The sequence below is a fragment of the Lynx rufus genome, unplaced genomic scaffold (assembly GCF_022079265.1).
Source record: "Lynx rufus isolate CCGP_SWC_20201006 ecotype Redwood Valley unplaced genomic scaffold, mLynRuf1.p SCAF_17, whole genome shotgun sequence".
In the NCBI taxonomy this organism is placed as follows: domain Eukaryota; kingdom Metazoa; phylum Chordata; class Mammalia; order Carnivora; family Felidae; genus Lynx; species Lynx rufus.
In genome coordinates, this window is record NW_025814831.1 from 37,552,638 (window position 1) to 37,566,851 (window position 14,214).

General features: G+C 41.5%; 1 protein-coding gene across 2 annotated transcripts in view; it reads right to left on the reverse strand.

Moving 5' to 3' along the window:
* Nucleotides 1-219: 219 nt before the first annotated feature.
* PPP1R36 (protein phosphatase 1 regulatory subunit 36) overlaps nucleotides 220-14,214 on the reverse strand; it is a 32,480-nt gene continuing 18,485 nt past the window's right edge. The window contains exons 7-11 of one of the 2 annotated variants that reach the window (XM_047079525.1): nucleotides 12,024-12,158; nucleotides 3,016-3,058; nucleotides 2,527-2,705; nucleotides 2,251-2,442; nucleotides 220-335 (exon numbers count right to left, since the gene is read on the reverse strand). In XM_047079525.1, the coding sequence (XP_046935481.1) occupies nucleotides 254-335; nucleotides 2,251-2,442; nucleotides 2,527-2,705; nucleotides 3,016-3,058; nucleotides 12,024-12,158 (631 nt within the window). In that variant the 3' untranslated portion in view covers nucleotides 220-253. Of the gene's footprint in view, nucleotides 336-1,187; nucleotides 1,730-2,250; nucleotides 2,443-2,526; nucleotides 2,706-3,015; nucleotides 3,059-12,023; nucleotides 12,159-14,214 lie in introns of those variants that run through there. The other variant, XM_047079524.1, reaches the window with a different exon arrangement.

Sequence of the window (14,214 nt, forward strand, 5' to 3'; positions counted from 1 at the left end):
CCCGAGGAGGATTTTGAAGCTTGAGGATAAACTTTGTGACCACCGAAAGATTAATTCAATCCAGTTGTTTTAACAGGTGAAACTCCTACAGGACTTTAAAATGGTAACATAGAACCAGTGGCTCTGTATTCCACATAGTGGAGTGCTTTCCCGAGTGATTTCTAATCGTCGTCTGCCAGATAACATCCAACTCACTCCCTAGTGGACATTTACCTGTCCTTTGCATTCTGCTCCACTGTGCTCTTGCCTTTCCTCACAGGGCACACTTTTTCATCTCTGTGTCCTTGCACACGTTCTTTCTTGACCGGAAGTCTCCCTTTCGTGTCACCCAATCCCTGCAAAGCCAAATTCGAGTCAGAATGCTCCCAGTCCCCCTAGAAGTGATTGTTCTTCTGCTCGGTCCTCTTAGGGCACTTGGTTTTTATCTCTTTCGTGGCCTCTAATACATTTAAAATTGTCTTGTGAGCAGGTGTGTATTTTATTTATCTTCTCTACCATCCAGACCTGAGGATATGGTCTCTGTCTTGATGATCCCTTTTCCCTACATAACCCACCACAAGGCTTTGGATGGAGCAGAGGCTTTTTTTTTTTTTAATGTTTATTTTTGAGAGACACAGAGAGACTGAGTGAGAACTGGGGAGGGGCGGAGAGAGAGGGAAACAGAATCCTAAGCAGGCTCCAGGCTCTGAGCTGTCAGCACAGAGCCCAACGCAGGGCTCGGATCCATGAACTCTGAGTTCATGACCTAAGCCGAAGTTGGACGCTTAACCAACTAAGCCATCCAGGCACACCTAGAGCAGAGGCTCAATACGTATTTGTTGTCAAATGAGTAAACGAAAGAATGAATGAAACGTATATGTTAAAAGGGTTTGAAATGAGCAAGATATACTTTATATCTCAACGCAAAAAATAACATAGCCATCGAGATTTAATTTTAAAAACATTTTATTTCCCTTATAAAATTTCATTTTCAAATGTACCAAAGATACTCTCATAAAGTAAAAATGAACTTAGAAACAAACAAACAGAATGTTTCTTTTATTTTTTTAGGTGTTTTATTTATTTTTGAGAGAGCACAAGCAGGGGAGTGGCAGAGAGAAAGGGAGACAGAGAAGCCGAAGCAGGCTCTGCGCTGACAGCAGCAAGCCCAGCGTTGGGCTTGAACTCACGAACTGCAAGATCGCGACATGAGTTGAAGTCGGATGCTCAACCAACTGAGCCACCCAGGCGCCCCCTAAACAGACTGTCTCTTCACTAGTCTACTAGAACACTGGTTAAACATTCTAATACGTTACTCTAAATAGTCACATAGAAGCCAAGGAAGTAACTAAATAACAAAGCAAACTAGTAAATATAGGAAAATGAGCTTTTCAAGAGCTTTCTGAAATTTCTTTTAATAGTCCACTGTTGAACTTTTAACAAAATAATTTGAACAATTTAAAAAGCGTAATAATAATAAATATTAGTCCTATATAAAGTGATTAAGTTGAAGTAGTTTACTTCAAATGCAGGGACTTAATTACAGAACTGGAATGTACCAGGTTATTTAGGGAATGTTGTTTGAGAGGACAATGTTCTCGTGACTAAGTCCAGTGTATCCTGGATCCTCATGTTATTTCTTTCTATCAGGGAAGAATGTATCCCAGACATTCTTTTGTTTTCTTCTGGTTCAAGGGGGAGGAGGGTATGGGGGTTGAACTGACATCGAGGCTCCCCCAAGATGCCAACTCTGTGAAAAGAATTATTGGTATAGCTGAAGCAGTGTGGCCAAAGAATGAGGTGTATGGCTGTGGTTGTGTGCTTGTGTGTAAGCTACACACATACATACACACATGCACATATTACACACACACATAGAAGTTTTCCGTTTCCATGAACTACCACTGTGATTTTAAATAGGGGTCCAAAAGCAGCCCACAGTAAGATTTTGTAATGGTTCTCCTCACACTTACCAGAGATATGTCTTCTAATGGAAAACCCTCAGCTTATGGAGTTTGCTACTCCCTCCTCCAAATGAGAACTATTTGAAGGCTAGCATAACTTTCTAGCAATGTTTTCTAGTTTAGATGGGTGTACCAAGAGCTGCCTGGGAAAGGAAGCAGGTACAGAGGGGAGGGGGTGGGTAGGAAGGTGGTGCTTTCATCTTCGTTCAACTTTCTGGCCTTGGCACGGCGTCTAAACCCCTGCCCCTCCCAGCCCAACCTAGCACACAACCCAGGGCTCTCCTTTCTCTCTCCTTGGACCACTTACTTTGGCATGAGCACAGAGTCCAGACTTTCCATGTGCTCTTGCATCGGGGCCGGGAGTTTGACGACTCCTTGATGATACTTTTTCTCAAAGATATTCTGAGCTTTTTCTCTGAGAGATGGCAGCAGAGTAGACATGACTGGAGAGCGCATGTTAATGGCTTTTTTAATTGCTGGGCGTTTCGCCATCATTCTCCTGGGTGGGAAGAGGTAACATTTAGGTTACATCATCCAGTTTTCTAGAAATGTTCTCGAGCTTTGGAAAGTCAAAATGTCATACCTGAATTGTACAAAAGTCATGCGTTTCTTTTCCCCTCCTGATTCTTCCTCCTCACGCTTCCTCCGAGGAATGTTGAACATATTGGTACGAAAGAGCCTTCCTATTTCTTCCTCAATCTCTGTGAAGTGTTGACGTCGGAACACAATCCAAGCTACATATGTACAGAAAGTGTAAAAGGACTACAACAGAAAACAGACAAGAATCACAGTGCACAGCTATGGTGGTAGGAACTCTCACCTGTCTATAGAACATTGCTAAGCAGACACGAACCCAGATAACCCAATTTCTGCACATTCCTGAAAAGTGGTGGCAAATTACACATGTACTCACCTTTGCAGGAGGAAAATTTAAGATATGGCATATAGCTTGTTAGCATCCTTTGAAGAAAAGATATTCACTAAAAATAAGTGCCTGACACATGGCTATTGGTTCTTGGTCTACTTCATGTTTCATATAAAAGAGAAAAGCCCCAAAAGGTAACTGACTCACCTCAAAGAATTTCCAGTCTTTCTGTGTATCTGATCTTTTCTCCCTGCAATACAAAAAATCACAACTATACGTGGAGAGGGAAGTTCGATCTTTCAGCGATCTGGGCAAGCCCCTATCTTCAAAAGGATCAATACCCGTGGCCCCAAGGCTATTTAGCCGCATAAATGCTATCAAAAGGCATTGATGAATCCCAGTTATCTTTTTCTTCAACTTCTTAGGTTATCCAGATCAACACCCAATGCAAATTCAGGATAAACAAGACAGCAGGAAATGAACGTTTTTTTTGGTGATGTGAGCGTCGGGGAGTAAGGAGAGAGGGAAGGTGGTAAGGAGGTAACACGGGATGTTACTAGGTAGGGAAATAAAGAACTAGAGGGTAAATCTAAAACGGAGAAAAAGACAAAGAATCAAATCTTAAACAAAAAGAAAATGATAAAAAAATATTTTCAAAAATGTCTAGTCGACTGGGACAGCAGTGTGCTCTTCCTTCTAGATGCAGTATGCACGCTGAGCCTTGTCTCCTAAAGGCAGGCATCTGCTCAGGAGTCCTTGTAACACAAATTCAATGTTAAGGATACTGTACTGACATGGGCACACTTACTGAGTTTGGCCCCCTCCCTAAGATGGGCCATTCTAGTTCTGATTCCCAGCCTGAGGACAGCAGGCATGGCCGGCGGAGGACTGGAGAACTGATGGAGAAGGGCCGTGCACCTTTAATCACTTGATCCCTCAAGGGGGCCAACGCTAGACCCAGGCACTCCAAGGCTGATTCTGGTTTCGCTTCTGCTTCTTGCTTTCAGAGTCAGAGACTCCAAGGATTGGCCCTTGTTATCAGACTTTCAAGAACCATCCTGAACTCTGGTGGTCTGGGGCAGAAGACCCAAACCCCTCAGGACCTCCAGCCTTCTCACAGGAACTGCATGGTCTGTGCGAGCCTACATTAGCCCTCTATTTGAGGGAAACACTGAAGAAGTGGTTCAGCTTTTACCGGGGTGGACCCCTCCCCTCCTGCAGCATCTTCATTCACACACTGGTTTCCTCACGTGCAAGTCTTCAACAAGGAGCTAAGGCAATAAATACAGTGAGCGTGTACGAAGTACGGACTATGTGGCAAGCATTATGCTAAACCATTTAAATGATCGTATTTAGTCCTCATAAGATCCCTATGGTGTAGTCAGCATTATCATTCTCACTTTACAGCTGAGGAGACTGAAGTCCAAAGACATATTTAATTAGGGACAGAGTCTGTACTAGAACTTGGGCCTGTCACAGCTCCACAACTGTCCCTGTAACCAGAATGCTAGAGAAAAAAGCTTTTCCTTTAGAATATTTTGCAGAACAAAAACGTTAAACTACAGAGCCTAGCACAAGCTTTCGGGACAAGCCTCAGCGTCCTTCTGTGCCACCTGAGGCCCCCACCTGACAGGAGTGCTCATGTGGCATTTCCCCCCTTCCACGGCCTCTGCCAGCTGAAACCAGACACCCTGCAGACAAACCAACCAAACTCAGTTTCTGGAATACCAAGTCAGCTTGCCTTCTGGGAGAAGACTGAGAGCAGCACTTGCGTTTGTACAACTCAAACCAGCACCATCTTAGTGAGGTTTTGAAATGACACAGAGATTGCACAGGAAACACACACTTTCTCCTCTTCTCTTTTCTTCTTCTCTTTTTAAACGTTAGAAGAGAAGGTACCATGAACCTCTTCTCCTTCCCCTCAAGTTGCCATAAAACTGGGACTTCTTCTCCCTTAAAGCCTAAACCAAACTAATGTAGCCTACACTGTGGAAATCAAGTACAATATGTAACGGGCTTCTTCTTACCATTCTGATTTAGCTCCGCATATAAACCTGAAATGAGTCCAGGAAATGGAGGCAGAAAATGAGCACATTTGGGAACCTCCTAGTTTGATCTGCAAATTCATCTCTTAGTGAATTTTGAGTCGTTTTTCTTTTCAATTTTATTTCATAATTTTTATGTTAGGTACATAATAATTATAAATTGATTATAAATTTCAAATTTTACTGAGTATAAATAAGAAATTTAAACACTCCAAATCCTCAAATTGAAATAGGGTCTAAAAAAAATTTTTTTAATGTTCATTTATTTTTGAGAGAGAGAGAGAGAGAGAGAGACACACACACAGAGCATGAGCAGGGGAAGGGAAGGGGGGGGGGGACACAGAATCTGAAGCAGGCTCCAGGCTCTGAGTCGTCAGCACACAGCCCAATGCAGGGCTCGAACTCATGAACCATGAGATCATAATCTGAGCCAGACACTTAACTGACTGAGCGAGCGAGAGAGAGAGAGAGAGAGAGAGAGAGAGAGAGAGAATCTTAAGCAGGCTCCACACTCAACATGAAGCCCAATACGGGGCTCAATCCCACGACCCTGGATCATGACCTGAGCCGAAATCAAGAGTCAGACACTCAACTGACTGAGCCACCCAGGTGCGCCCACAAATGTAATTTTAAAATTTCTGGTAGCCACAGTAAAAAGAAACATGTGTAATTAATTTTAACAATACATTTATTGTATCCAAACCCTCAAATATTATTTTAATACGTAATCAATATTTTAGAATGATTAATGAGGTATTTCATCCATTTTTAGACTTTTCTGTACAGTGTATGTTTTACATTTATGGCACCTTTAAATATGGACCAGCTACATTCCAAGGGCTCAACAGCCCTTGCTAGTTGAGCTACCAACTAGCTAGTTGACTAGTTGCTACCAAGCTAGTCAGCAAAAATGCTGCACATTTCACCGGCAAGGGCAGGCTCCAAAGGAAAGAGGGGAAAGCCAGCTTGGCAATAAATCCACAGATTTTCAGTGGCCTATTATCATGCTTTCTTATCCTTCTTGCTACATTAGACTCTTAGCACTAAGCCAAAATGAAGAAAATATATCATATTTTTAGTCATTCCTGGAAAAAAAAGCCTAGGGCCAAACCTAAAGGGTTCCAGTTCCAAGAGAAGAAAAGTTATGATTCCCACTTATGTCATGTTATGTTCCCATTCCCCGTGCTGCTTTGGGTGAAACTGGGTTTAAATGAGGGACAAGGGTTAGTCTGCACAAAGGAAGAGAAATATAAAAGGAATGTATTTGGGGGGAGGGGAAAGAGGCCTTACTGCATGTGACTGGGGGGGTGGGAATAGGGAATGGGGCTTAAGGATGATTTATACACTGAGCTTTAATGAACCCCTTTCTCCTTATGCTCATCTGCACACCAGCCTCTCTGGTCAGCCATGAGGTGCCAGCTGCAAAGGAGGGAGGTGGAAATCCTAGGGTACAGATGGGGGTGGAGCCCAAATTGGCCATAACCAAAGAATACGTCTAATTCTATGGCGGGAGCCACACAGAGAGAGGTTTTCTTATCTATCCTGGAAAACAGAGATCTTTTACTGAATATGTTCATCAAAATCGTGCCAAAGCCTACTCGATATCAGGATTTTACAGATGTATTTAGAATAGAAAGGCATGTCCTCCTACTTCTCAAGAAACATGAAAGCACAAAATTAACAGCCCCCAAATTGCTGGTTCCTCTGAAGTCTTTAATTTAACTCCAGAGACAAATAGTGTAAGATGTCCTAGTCCAGTGCATATATTAGACAAAAAAAAGTCAGAAAATACACATGAGGATGTTCTCATGAGAATATGAACTTATTCACATTGGAAGTGAAATAAAGATATGTTAAAATCAGGTAATCACTCTTAACTGGCAAAAACTGTCCTCATCTTCTACATAAAAACAGCCAAAGGGGCGCCTGGTTGGCTCAGTCAGTTAAGCCCGTCTTCGGCTCAGGTCATGATCTCCAGTTTGTGAATTCAAGCCCTGCATCAGGCTCTGTGCTAAGAGCTCAGAGCCTGGAGCCTGCTTCCGATTCTGTTGTCTCCTCCTCTCTCTGCCCCTCCCCTGCTCATGCTCTGTCTCTCTGTTTCTCAATAATAAATACACATTAAAAAAATAAAAAATAAAAAAATAGCCAAAGAACAATAAAAACTCCACTGGAGGATATACTCAACACCCATGGCCAATTAACAACTTTTACTGGCAAAAACACGCTATAATCTGTTTTCCTCAATATCCTTTGTTTGCCTCTTTGACCTGCATGGAATCTGTTATGTGAATGGTGGGTGGTAAGCTCTAAATGGATTCTTCTCCAAACTGCTATCTGGCAGGCAGGAGAAAAGCAGGTGATGTTGCAAAAAGACCAGCACCTCCTGGTGATTAACTCGTAGTAAACTAAGGCAATCACTATCTTTCAAACATAATGAGTTCTTCTAAAGTTTGTATAAAAATTAGACTGTAATAAAAATGTACCATTCCAAGTATAATAACTTGGGATGCCTGGGTGTTTCAGTCAACCATCTGACTTCGGCTCAGGTCATGACCTCGCAGTTTGTGATTTTGAGCCCCGCATTGGGCTCTGTGCTGACAGCTCAGAGCCTGGATCCTGCTTCAGATTCCGTGTCTCCATCTCTCTCTGCCCCTCTCCTGCTCGCTCTCTCTCTCTCTCTCTCAAAATTAAACATTAAAAAAAAGAGAGAATTTATCTTAAAAAAAATAACTTAAGTGTAGATTCTATATCCACAGAACTAAAAGATATGATAAAATCTCTAATTATGATATAATTATTTATAGTTTGGGTTTTTTTAATCTCAAAATTAGTCTTACTGCATGCACATGTGCTTTTAAAGAGTAAACATTAAATATTGGCAATTCAATTATTTTTTTAGAGTAGGTGTTTTTTTAACTTTGTTGTGGACTGAAGGTTTATGTCTCCCAGCCCCACCCCCAAATTCATATGTTGAAGCCTTAACAATCCCCATTGTGATAGCATTTAGAGGTAGGGTCTTAGTAATTAGGTTCAGATGACATCATGAGGGTAGAATCCCCATGATGGGATTAGTGTCAAGAAAAAAGGAGGCACCTGGTGACACAGTTGGTTAAGCGTCTGACTTCAGCTCAGGCCTTGTGAGATCAAGCCCTATATGGGGCTCTCTGGGCTCTCTGCTATCAGCATAGGGTTTCCAATCCTATCTCCCTCTCTCTGCCCCTCCCCTGCTCTCTCTCTCAAAAGTAAATAAACATTTAAAAAAGGAAAGAAGGAGAGACCAGGGCTTTCTCTTTCCACCAACAAGGGCCCAGTGAGAAGGCAGTTGTCTGCAAGCCAAGAAGGGGGCCCTCACCAGAACTCGACAAGGCTGGCTGCCTGATCTCGGACTTCCAAGCTTCAGAACTATGAGAAAATAAAATTTCTGATGTTTAAGGCATTCAGTCTGTGGTAATTTGTTATGGCAGCCCGAGCTGACTAATACAAACCACAAATTCTAGTTTTCTCAATTTGAAGTGACAATTTGCAGACAGAAGAAATTAGAGTAATGATGAGAAAAAGAAATTTTACAAGTGATTGAAAAGGAAATTGGAAAGCTGATGATGAACTTGTATGACTTTTGAATAGCATTAGAAACAAGGGCGTCTGGGTATCTCAGTTGGTCACATGTCTGACTTCAGCTCAGGTTTGTGTGTTCAAGCCCCATATCAGGCTCCCTGCTGTCAGCACAGAGCCCGCTTCAGATCCTCTGTCCCCCTCTCTCTCTGCCCCTTCCCTGCTCTCTCTGTCTCTGTCTCTCTCTCAAAAATAAACATTTAAAACATTTGTTAAAAAAAAAAATATCACACAGACAATCAGATCAATGGAACAATATAGAGAACCCAGAAACGTATCCACAAACGTATGGCCAACTAGTCTTTGACAAAGCAGGAAAGAATATCCAATGGAATAAAGACAGTTTCTTCAGCAAATGGTGCTGGGAAAACTGGACAGCGACATGCAGAAGAATGAACCTGGACCACTTTCTTACACCATACACAAAAATAAACTCAAAATGGATGAAAGAACTAAATGTAAGACAGGAAGCCATCAAAATCCTAGAGGAGAAAGCAGGCAAAAACCTCTTTGACCTTGGCCACAGCAACTTCTTACTCAAAACGTCTCCAGAGGCAAGGGAAACAAAAGCAAAAATGAACTACTGGGACCTCATCAAAATAAAAAGCTTCTGCACAGAGAGGGAAACAATCAGCAAAACTAAAAGGCAACTGACAGAAAGGGAGAAGATATTTGCAAATGATATATCAGATAAAGGGTTAGTATCCAAAATCTATAGAGAACTTAATAAAACTCAACACCCAAAAAACAAATAATCCAGTGAAGAAATGGAAAAAGACATGAATAGACACTTCTCCAAAGACATCCAGATGGCCAACCGACACATGAAAAAATGCTCCACGTCACTGATCATTAGGGAAATAGAAATCAAAACCACAATGAGATACCACCTCACACCTGTCAGGAAGGCTAACATTAACAACTCAGGCAACCACAGATGTTGGGGAGGATGCAGAGAAAGAGGATCTCTTTTGCATTGCTGCTGTAAATGCAAGCTGGTGCAGCCACTCTGGAAAACAGTCTGGAGGTTCCTCAAAAAATTAAAAATAGAACTACCCTATGACCCAACAAATGCACTACTAGGTATTTACCCAAGGGATACAGGTGTGCTGTTTCAAAGGGGCACATGCACCCCAATGTTTACAGCAGCACTACCAACAGTAGTCAAAGTATGCAAAGAGCCCAAATGTCCATTGGTTTATGAATGGATAAAGAAGATGTGATATATATATATATATATATTTGTATATATATATATATATTTGTGTATATATATATATATTTGTATATATATATATATAATGGAGTATTACTCAGCAATCAAAAAGAATGAAATCTTGCCATTCGCAACTATGTGGATGGAACTGGAGGGTATTATATGCTAAGCAAAACTAGTCAGAGAAAGACAAATATCACATGACCTCACTCATATGAGGACTTTAAGATACAGAACAGATGAACACAAGGGAAGGGAAGCAAAAATAATATAAAAACAGGGAGGGGGACAAAATATAAGAGATTCTTAAATATGGAGAACAAACAGAGGGTTACTGGAGGGGTTGTGGGAGGGGGGGATGGGCTAAATGGGTAAAGGGCATTAAGGAATCTACTCCTGAAATCATTGTTGCAGTATATGCTAACAAACTTGGATGTAGATTTAAAAAATAAATTAATTTTTTAAAAAAGAAATTTAAAAAAAGAAACAAGGTATAAATGTTCAAATAAACAAAAATTCTTAACATTTTCATAATGTGTAAACACCTAAACATCAAAAGGAAAGCAACAAACTAGAAAAACAAATAGGAAATCCTTGCTACATGAAACATAAATTATACAAATACCCAGTTTCTCCTTGATAAATGGTTAACACTAGATGAGGCAATAATTAATTTTAATAATAAATGTAACAATCAGGCAATAAGTTATTTTATACAGAAAAAGAGCACAGACTCCAAACTCATGAAAGATATTCAAAAGTCAAATAGCTGTAAGCTTTTTTTTTTTAATTTTTTTTTAAAGTTTATTTATTTTTGAGACAGAGAGAGACAGAGCATGAACAGGGGAGGGGCAGAGAGAGAGGGAGACACAGAATCCGAAACAGGCTCCAGGCTCTGAGCTGTCAGCACTGAGCCTGACGCGGGGCTCGAACTCACGGACCGGGAGATCATCACCTGAGCGGAAGTCGGACGCTTAACCGACCAAGCCACCCAGGCGCCCCAGCTGTAAGCTTTTTATACAACTGCAAGCTATCAAAAAAATCAAACTAATAGAGCTAGGTACGCTTGCTGCTGCTGGTGATACAAAATGGTTTAACCTTTTTGGAGAACATCTGGCAATATGTAACAAGAACTAGGAAACTGTCCATGCCTTCTAGGTAAATACATTCTGGGCAAAAAGCCATAAATAAATAGCCCAAATGGACAAAGTAGTTTATGTAAAGTTATCCAATGCAGAAATATCACAAAGCAGAAAAACTGAAACCACATAATAAGCATGCACAGAAGGAATGGTGAAACAAACTGGTGTATTACACGGTAGAGTAACTATAGTGGCTATTCAAAGTGGTAGGTGAAATTATGTAAGCAGAATAAGAGAATAAGGGACACAGAAAATATAGAACATGAACAAAGCATATAGAAATATCTGTATCTTGACAATGTGGGGAATGTGGAGAGAAACCATGAATTGTGTTCTTTGCCTATGAAGTTAAAAATAAGAGTTCAGGCCATGGCCGTGGTATGGCCCTCGAGCCTGTTGTGAAACTGCTCAGAGGAGGAGATTTGGAGGGAGGGGGTCGGTTTTTTAAGGATCAGAGTTTTCCCTCCAATGCCTCCCAACTCTCCTGTGATAAGACGCTTTTAAATTTTAATTACAGAGGGGTGCTTGGGTGTCTCAGTCAGTTAAGCTTCTGACTCTTGAATCTGCTCAGGTCATTATCACATGGTTCATGAGATGGAGCCCCAAGCCAGGCTCCGCACTGACAGTGTGGAGCCTGCTTGGAATTCTCTCTCTGCCCCTCCCCTGCCTGTGCATGTGCACATGCACACACACACACACTCTCAATATAAACTTTAAAAGATAAATTTTAATTACAGTAATATATAAACTGTCCTTCTAAGGCAAAGATCAACTCCCCACAAATAGCATCATCTTATAACCCCCACCTTACTAGCTTGCACCCACTACTATTGCTACAAAATGAGCAGCGGAAGGGGACACACCCAGGGCCCCCTGTGACACTGGCTCATCACCATGGGGACCCTGGCCGGCCACAGGAAGCCTTTCAGGTTGAGAGCAAGATTCTACTGAGCCAGTATATGCTGAGAGAAAAGTCTTTTAAACCTAAGCAGTGTCGATTCTGAGGTTCTTCGCATACTCACTTGGCTTTCTCAAACGAGACATCACGTGTGTTTGGGGCAGAGTCTCACCTGAGCCCAATTATTCTGTACAACAGGGAAGGAAACTTTTGCAAGGGCTCCAGAGGTCAAATGTAAGGGTCTTAAGGATATGGATATGCACACACGTGGAGATCTCATGAAATCGTAAGTGAGCACTTACTTCCCGCAGCACATGTGATGCTTATCAGGCATTGCCAAGCCCAGGACAAGGACGCAATACTTCTGTGCCAGGTAATTCTGTGCTGCTTCTAACTTCCTTATAACCAATTCCATCTCCTTCTTCTCCACAAGGCCCCTAAAAAGAAAACAATCATTTGGATTAATGTTGGCAAATGCCAACAGTAATCAGCGAACAGTCACAAGTGTGAACTGTTTTGAAAGAAATAACAAGTGAGTCAACACATGTCACTTACCTTTTCATTTAGCTGATTTGAGCTATGGCAGAGGGAGGGCTTTGATAGTTATCATTGTAATTAGCATCTCAGGTTCATGGTGAATTTTCACTTTTTTATAGATTCTTTATGCTATGTATTTCTAACATTACATACAGGCAGTCCTAATTTATACCAAATAGCCCAGCAGCCCAACTAACAAATTACCTATACTGGTTTCTGAGGCAGCTGGCAGCACATTTTCCTGCTGTTTTGCTGAAAGAGCTACTGGAGACTCTCCCCGGGCAGCTTCCCCTGGGTTCCTGATGTTACAAGGAAGTGTGAAGCCTCAGTGTTTGAACCACTCAACGCTTCCCTACTCTGAGTTCTGCGTTTGCTGAGGAAGCATGTGTGGACCACTAATCTGGGAGCTTTGGCATCAATTATAACAGCCTCGCTTCCCTGTGAAAACACTGCCCCAGTTCCAATTGAATTGCAAATGAACATTCCAAAAGACAACCTGTTACAGCATGTCTGGAGCCTAATTTTAGAAGTTTGTGCAGTACAGTATAGTACGAAACAACATTACTCACAACACATTCCAATGATTGCTATTGAAAAGTGCAGTGTCACTGGCTTTTTATCTGCCTTTTCATTTTCGGAAAGATTTAAACCCAATGAAATGCACCCTAAACAACAGGGACTAATTATTGCCCCTTCTGATGTTAACTACGAGCCTGACTGACCACATGAGGATTTGCTGTGGAGGAAGGGGTTTAAGGATAATAGAGATATTTCAAAGCACAACACGTTATCACATGTGATGAGAAGGCTTGAGTCACTGGAATAAAATGAGTTTCTGGAATAAAGTGAGTTCCAACTTGAAATGCCCCAATTTCAAATAATCCAAACACCTACACCCACACCCGCTTGCACCTCAATGGCCATGACTATGCCCACCTCCCTGCTTCCTTCAGCAGCCTCCCAGCCCAACCCTTTACCCCCCGACTTTTCCAGAGCTGCCAGTAGCTAACATGCCTCTTTTGCTGTTGAAAACAAAACAACAACAAAAAATGCCTTGAAAACTTTTAGGCCAATGGTTCCAAAGCTGAAATATATGTAAGAATTGCCTGGGACACTCGCTGAAAGTTTCGGATTCCTAATGCCACGCCCTCTCCAAGATCCTGACTTAGCAGGTCTGCGTAGAGCCTGGCATTTAAAACACGCCCAGGTGCAATCCTTCGGGAAAAAATTGATAATAATTTCATACACCATACAATTGATCATAACCTTGGGTCCAATGATCTCTCTGGGAAATTTATCCTTCTCAGAAAAATTATCCAGGGGTGCCTGGGTGGCTCAGTCAGTTGAGTATCTGAATCTTGATCTTGGCTCAGGTCATGACCTCATGGTTTGTGAGTTCGGACCCTGCATCAGGCTCTGTGCTGGCAGTGCAGAGGCTGCTTGGAATTCTCTCTCTCTCCCTCTCTCTGCCCTTCCCACACACACGCTCTTTCTCTCTCAAAATAAATAAATAAGCTTTAAAAATTATCCAAAATTAAGGGGGAAATCTAATGCATGAAGATATTCAATAATCATTCAATTATTATCTATTTGTCTATTAGGAAAACTGGCAACTCCCAAAAATCTATAAAATGGAAGGGAAAAAGTAGTAATAATGCAGACTGTAGTAATACAGCCAGGTGCCACTTAAGGACTTGACATTTATTAACTTAACATATGAGTCCCCTAGGATTTATGCCAGCACCAAAGTCCATACCTTTAACCAGTATATGTGCTATACTGCCTCGTAAGTCAATCAGTCAATAACACACATTAGCTTGATGGAAAGTTATGCCACCATTAAAAATTATAACTATGAAGATTGTAATAACTTGAAAAATACTTACAATGTTCTAAAAACTATGTAATTTGGGGGCGCCTGGGTGCTTCCGTCAGTTAATTGTCCGACTCTTGATT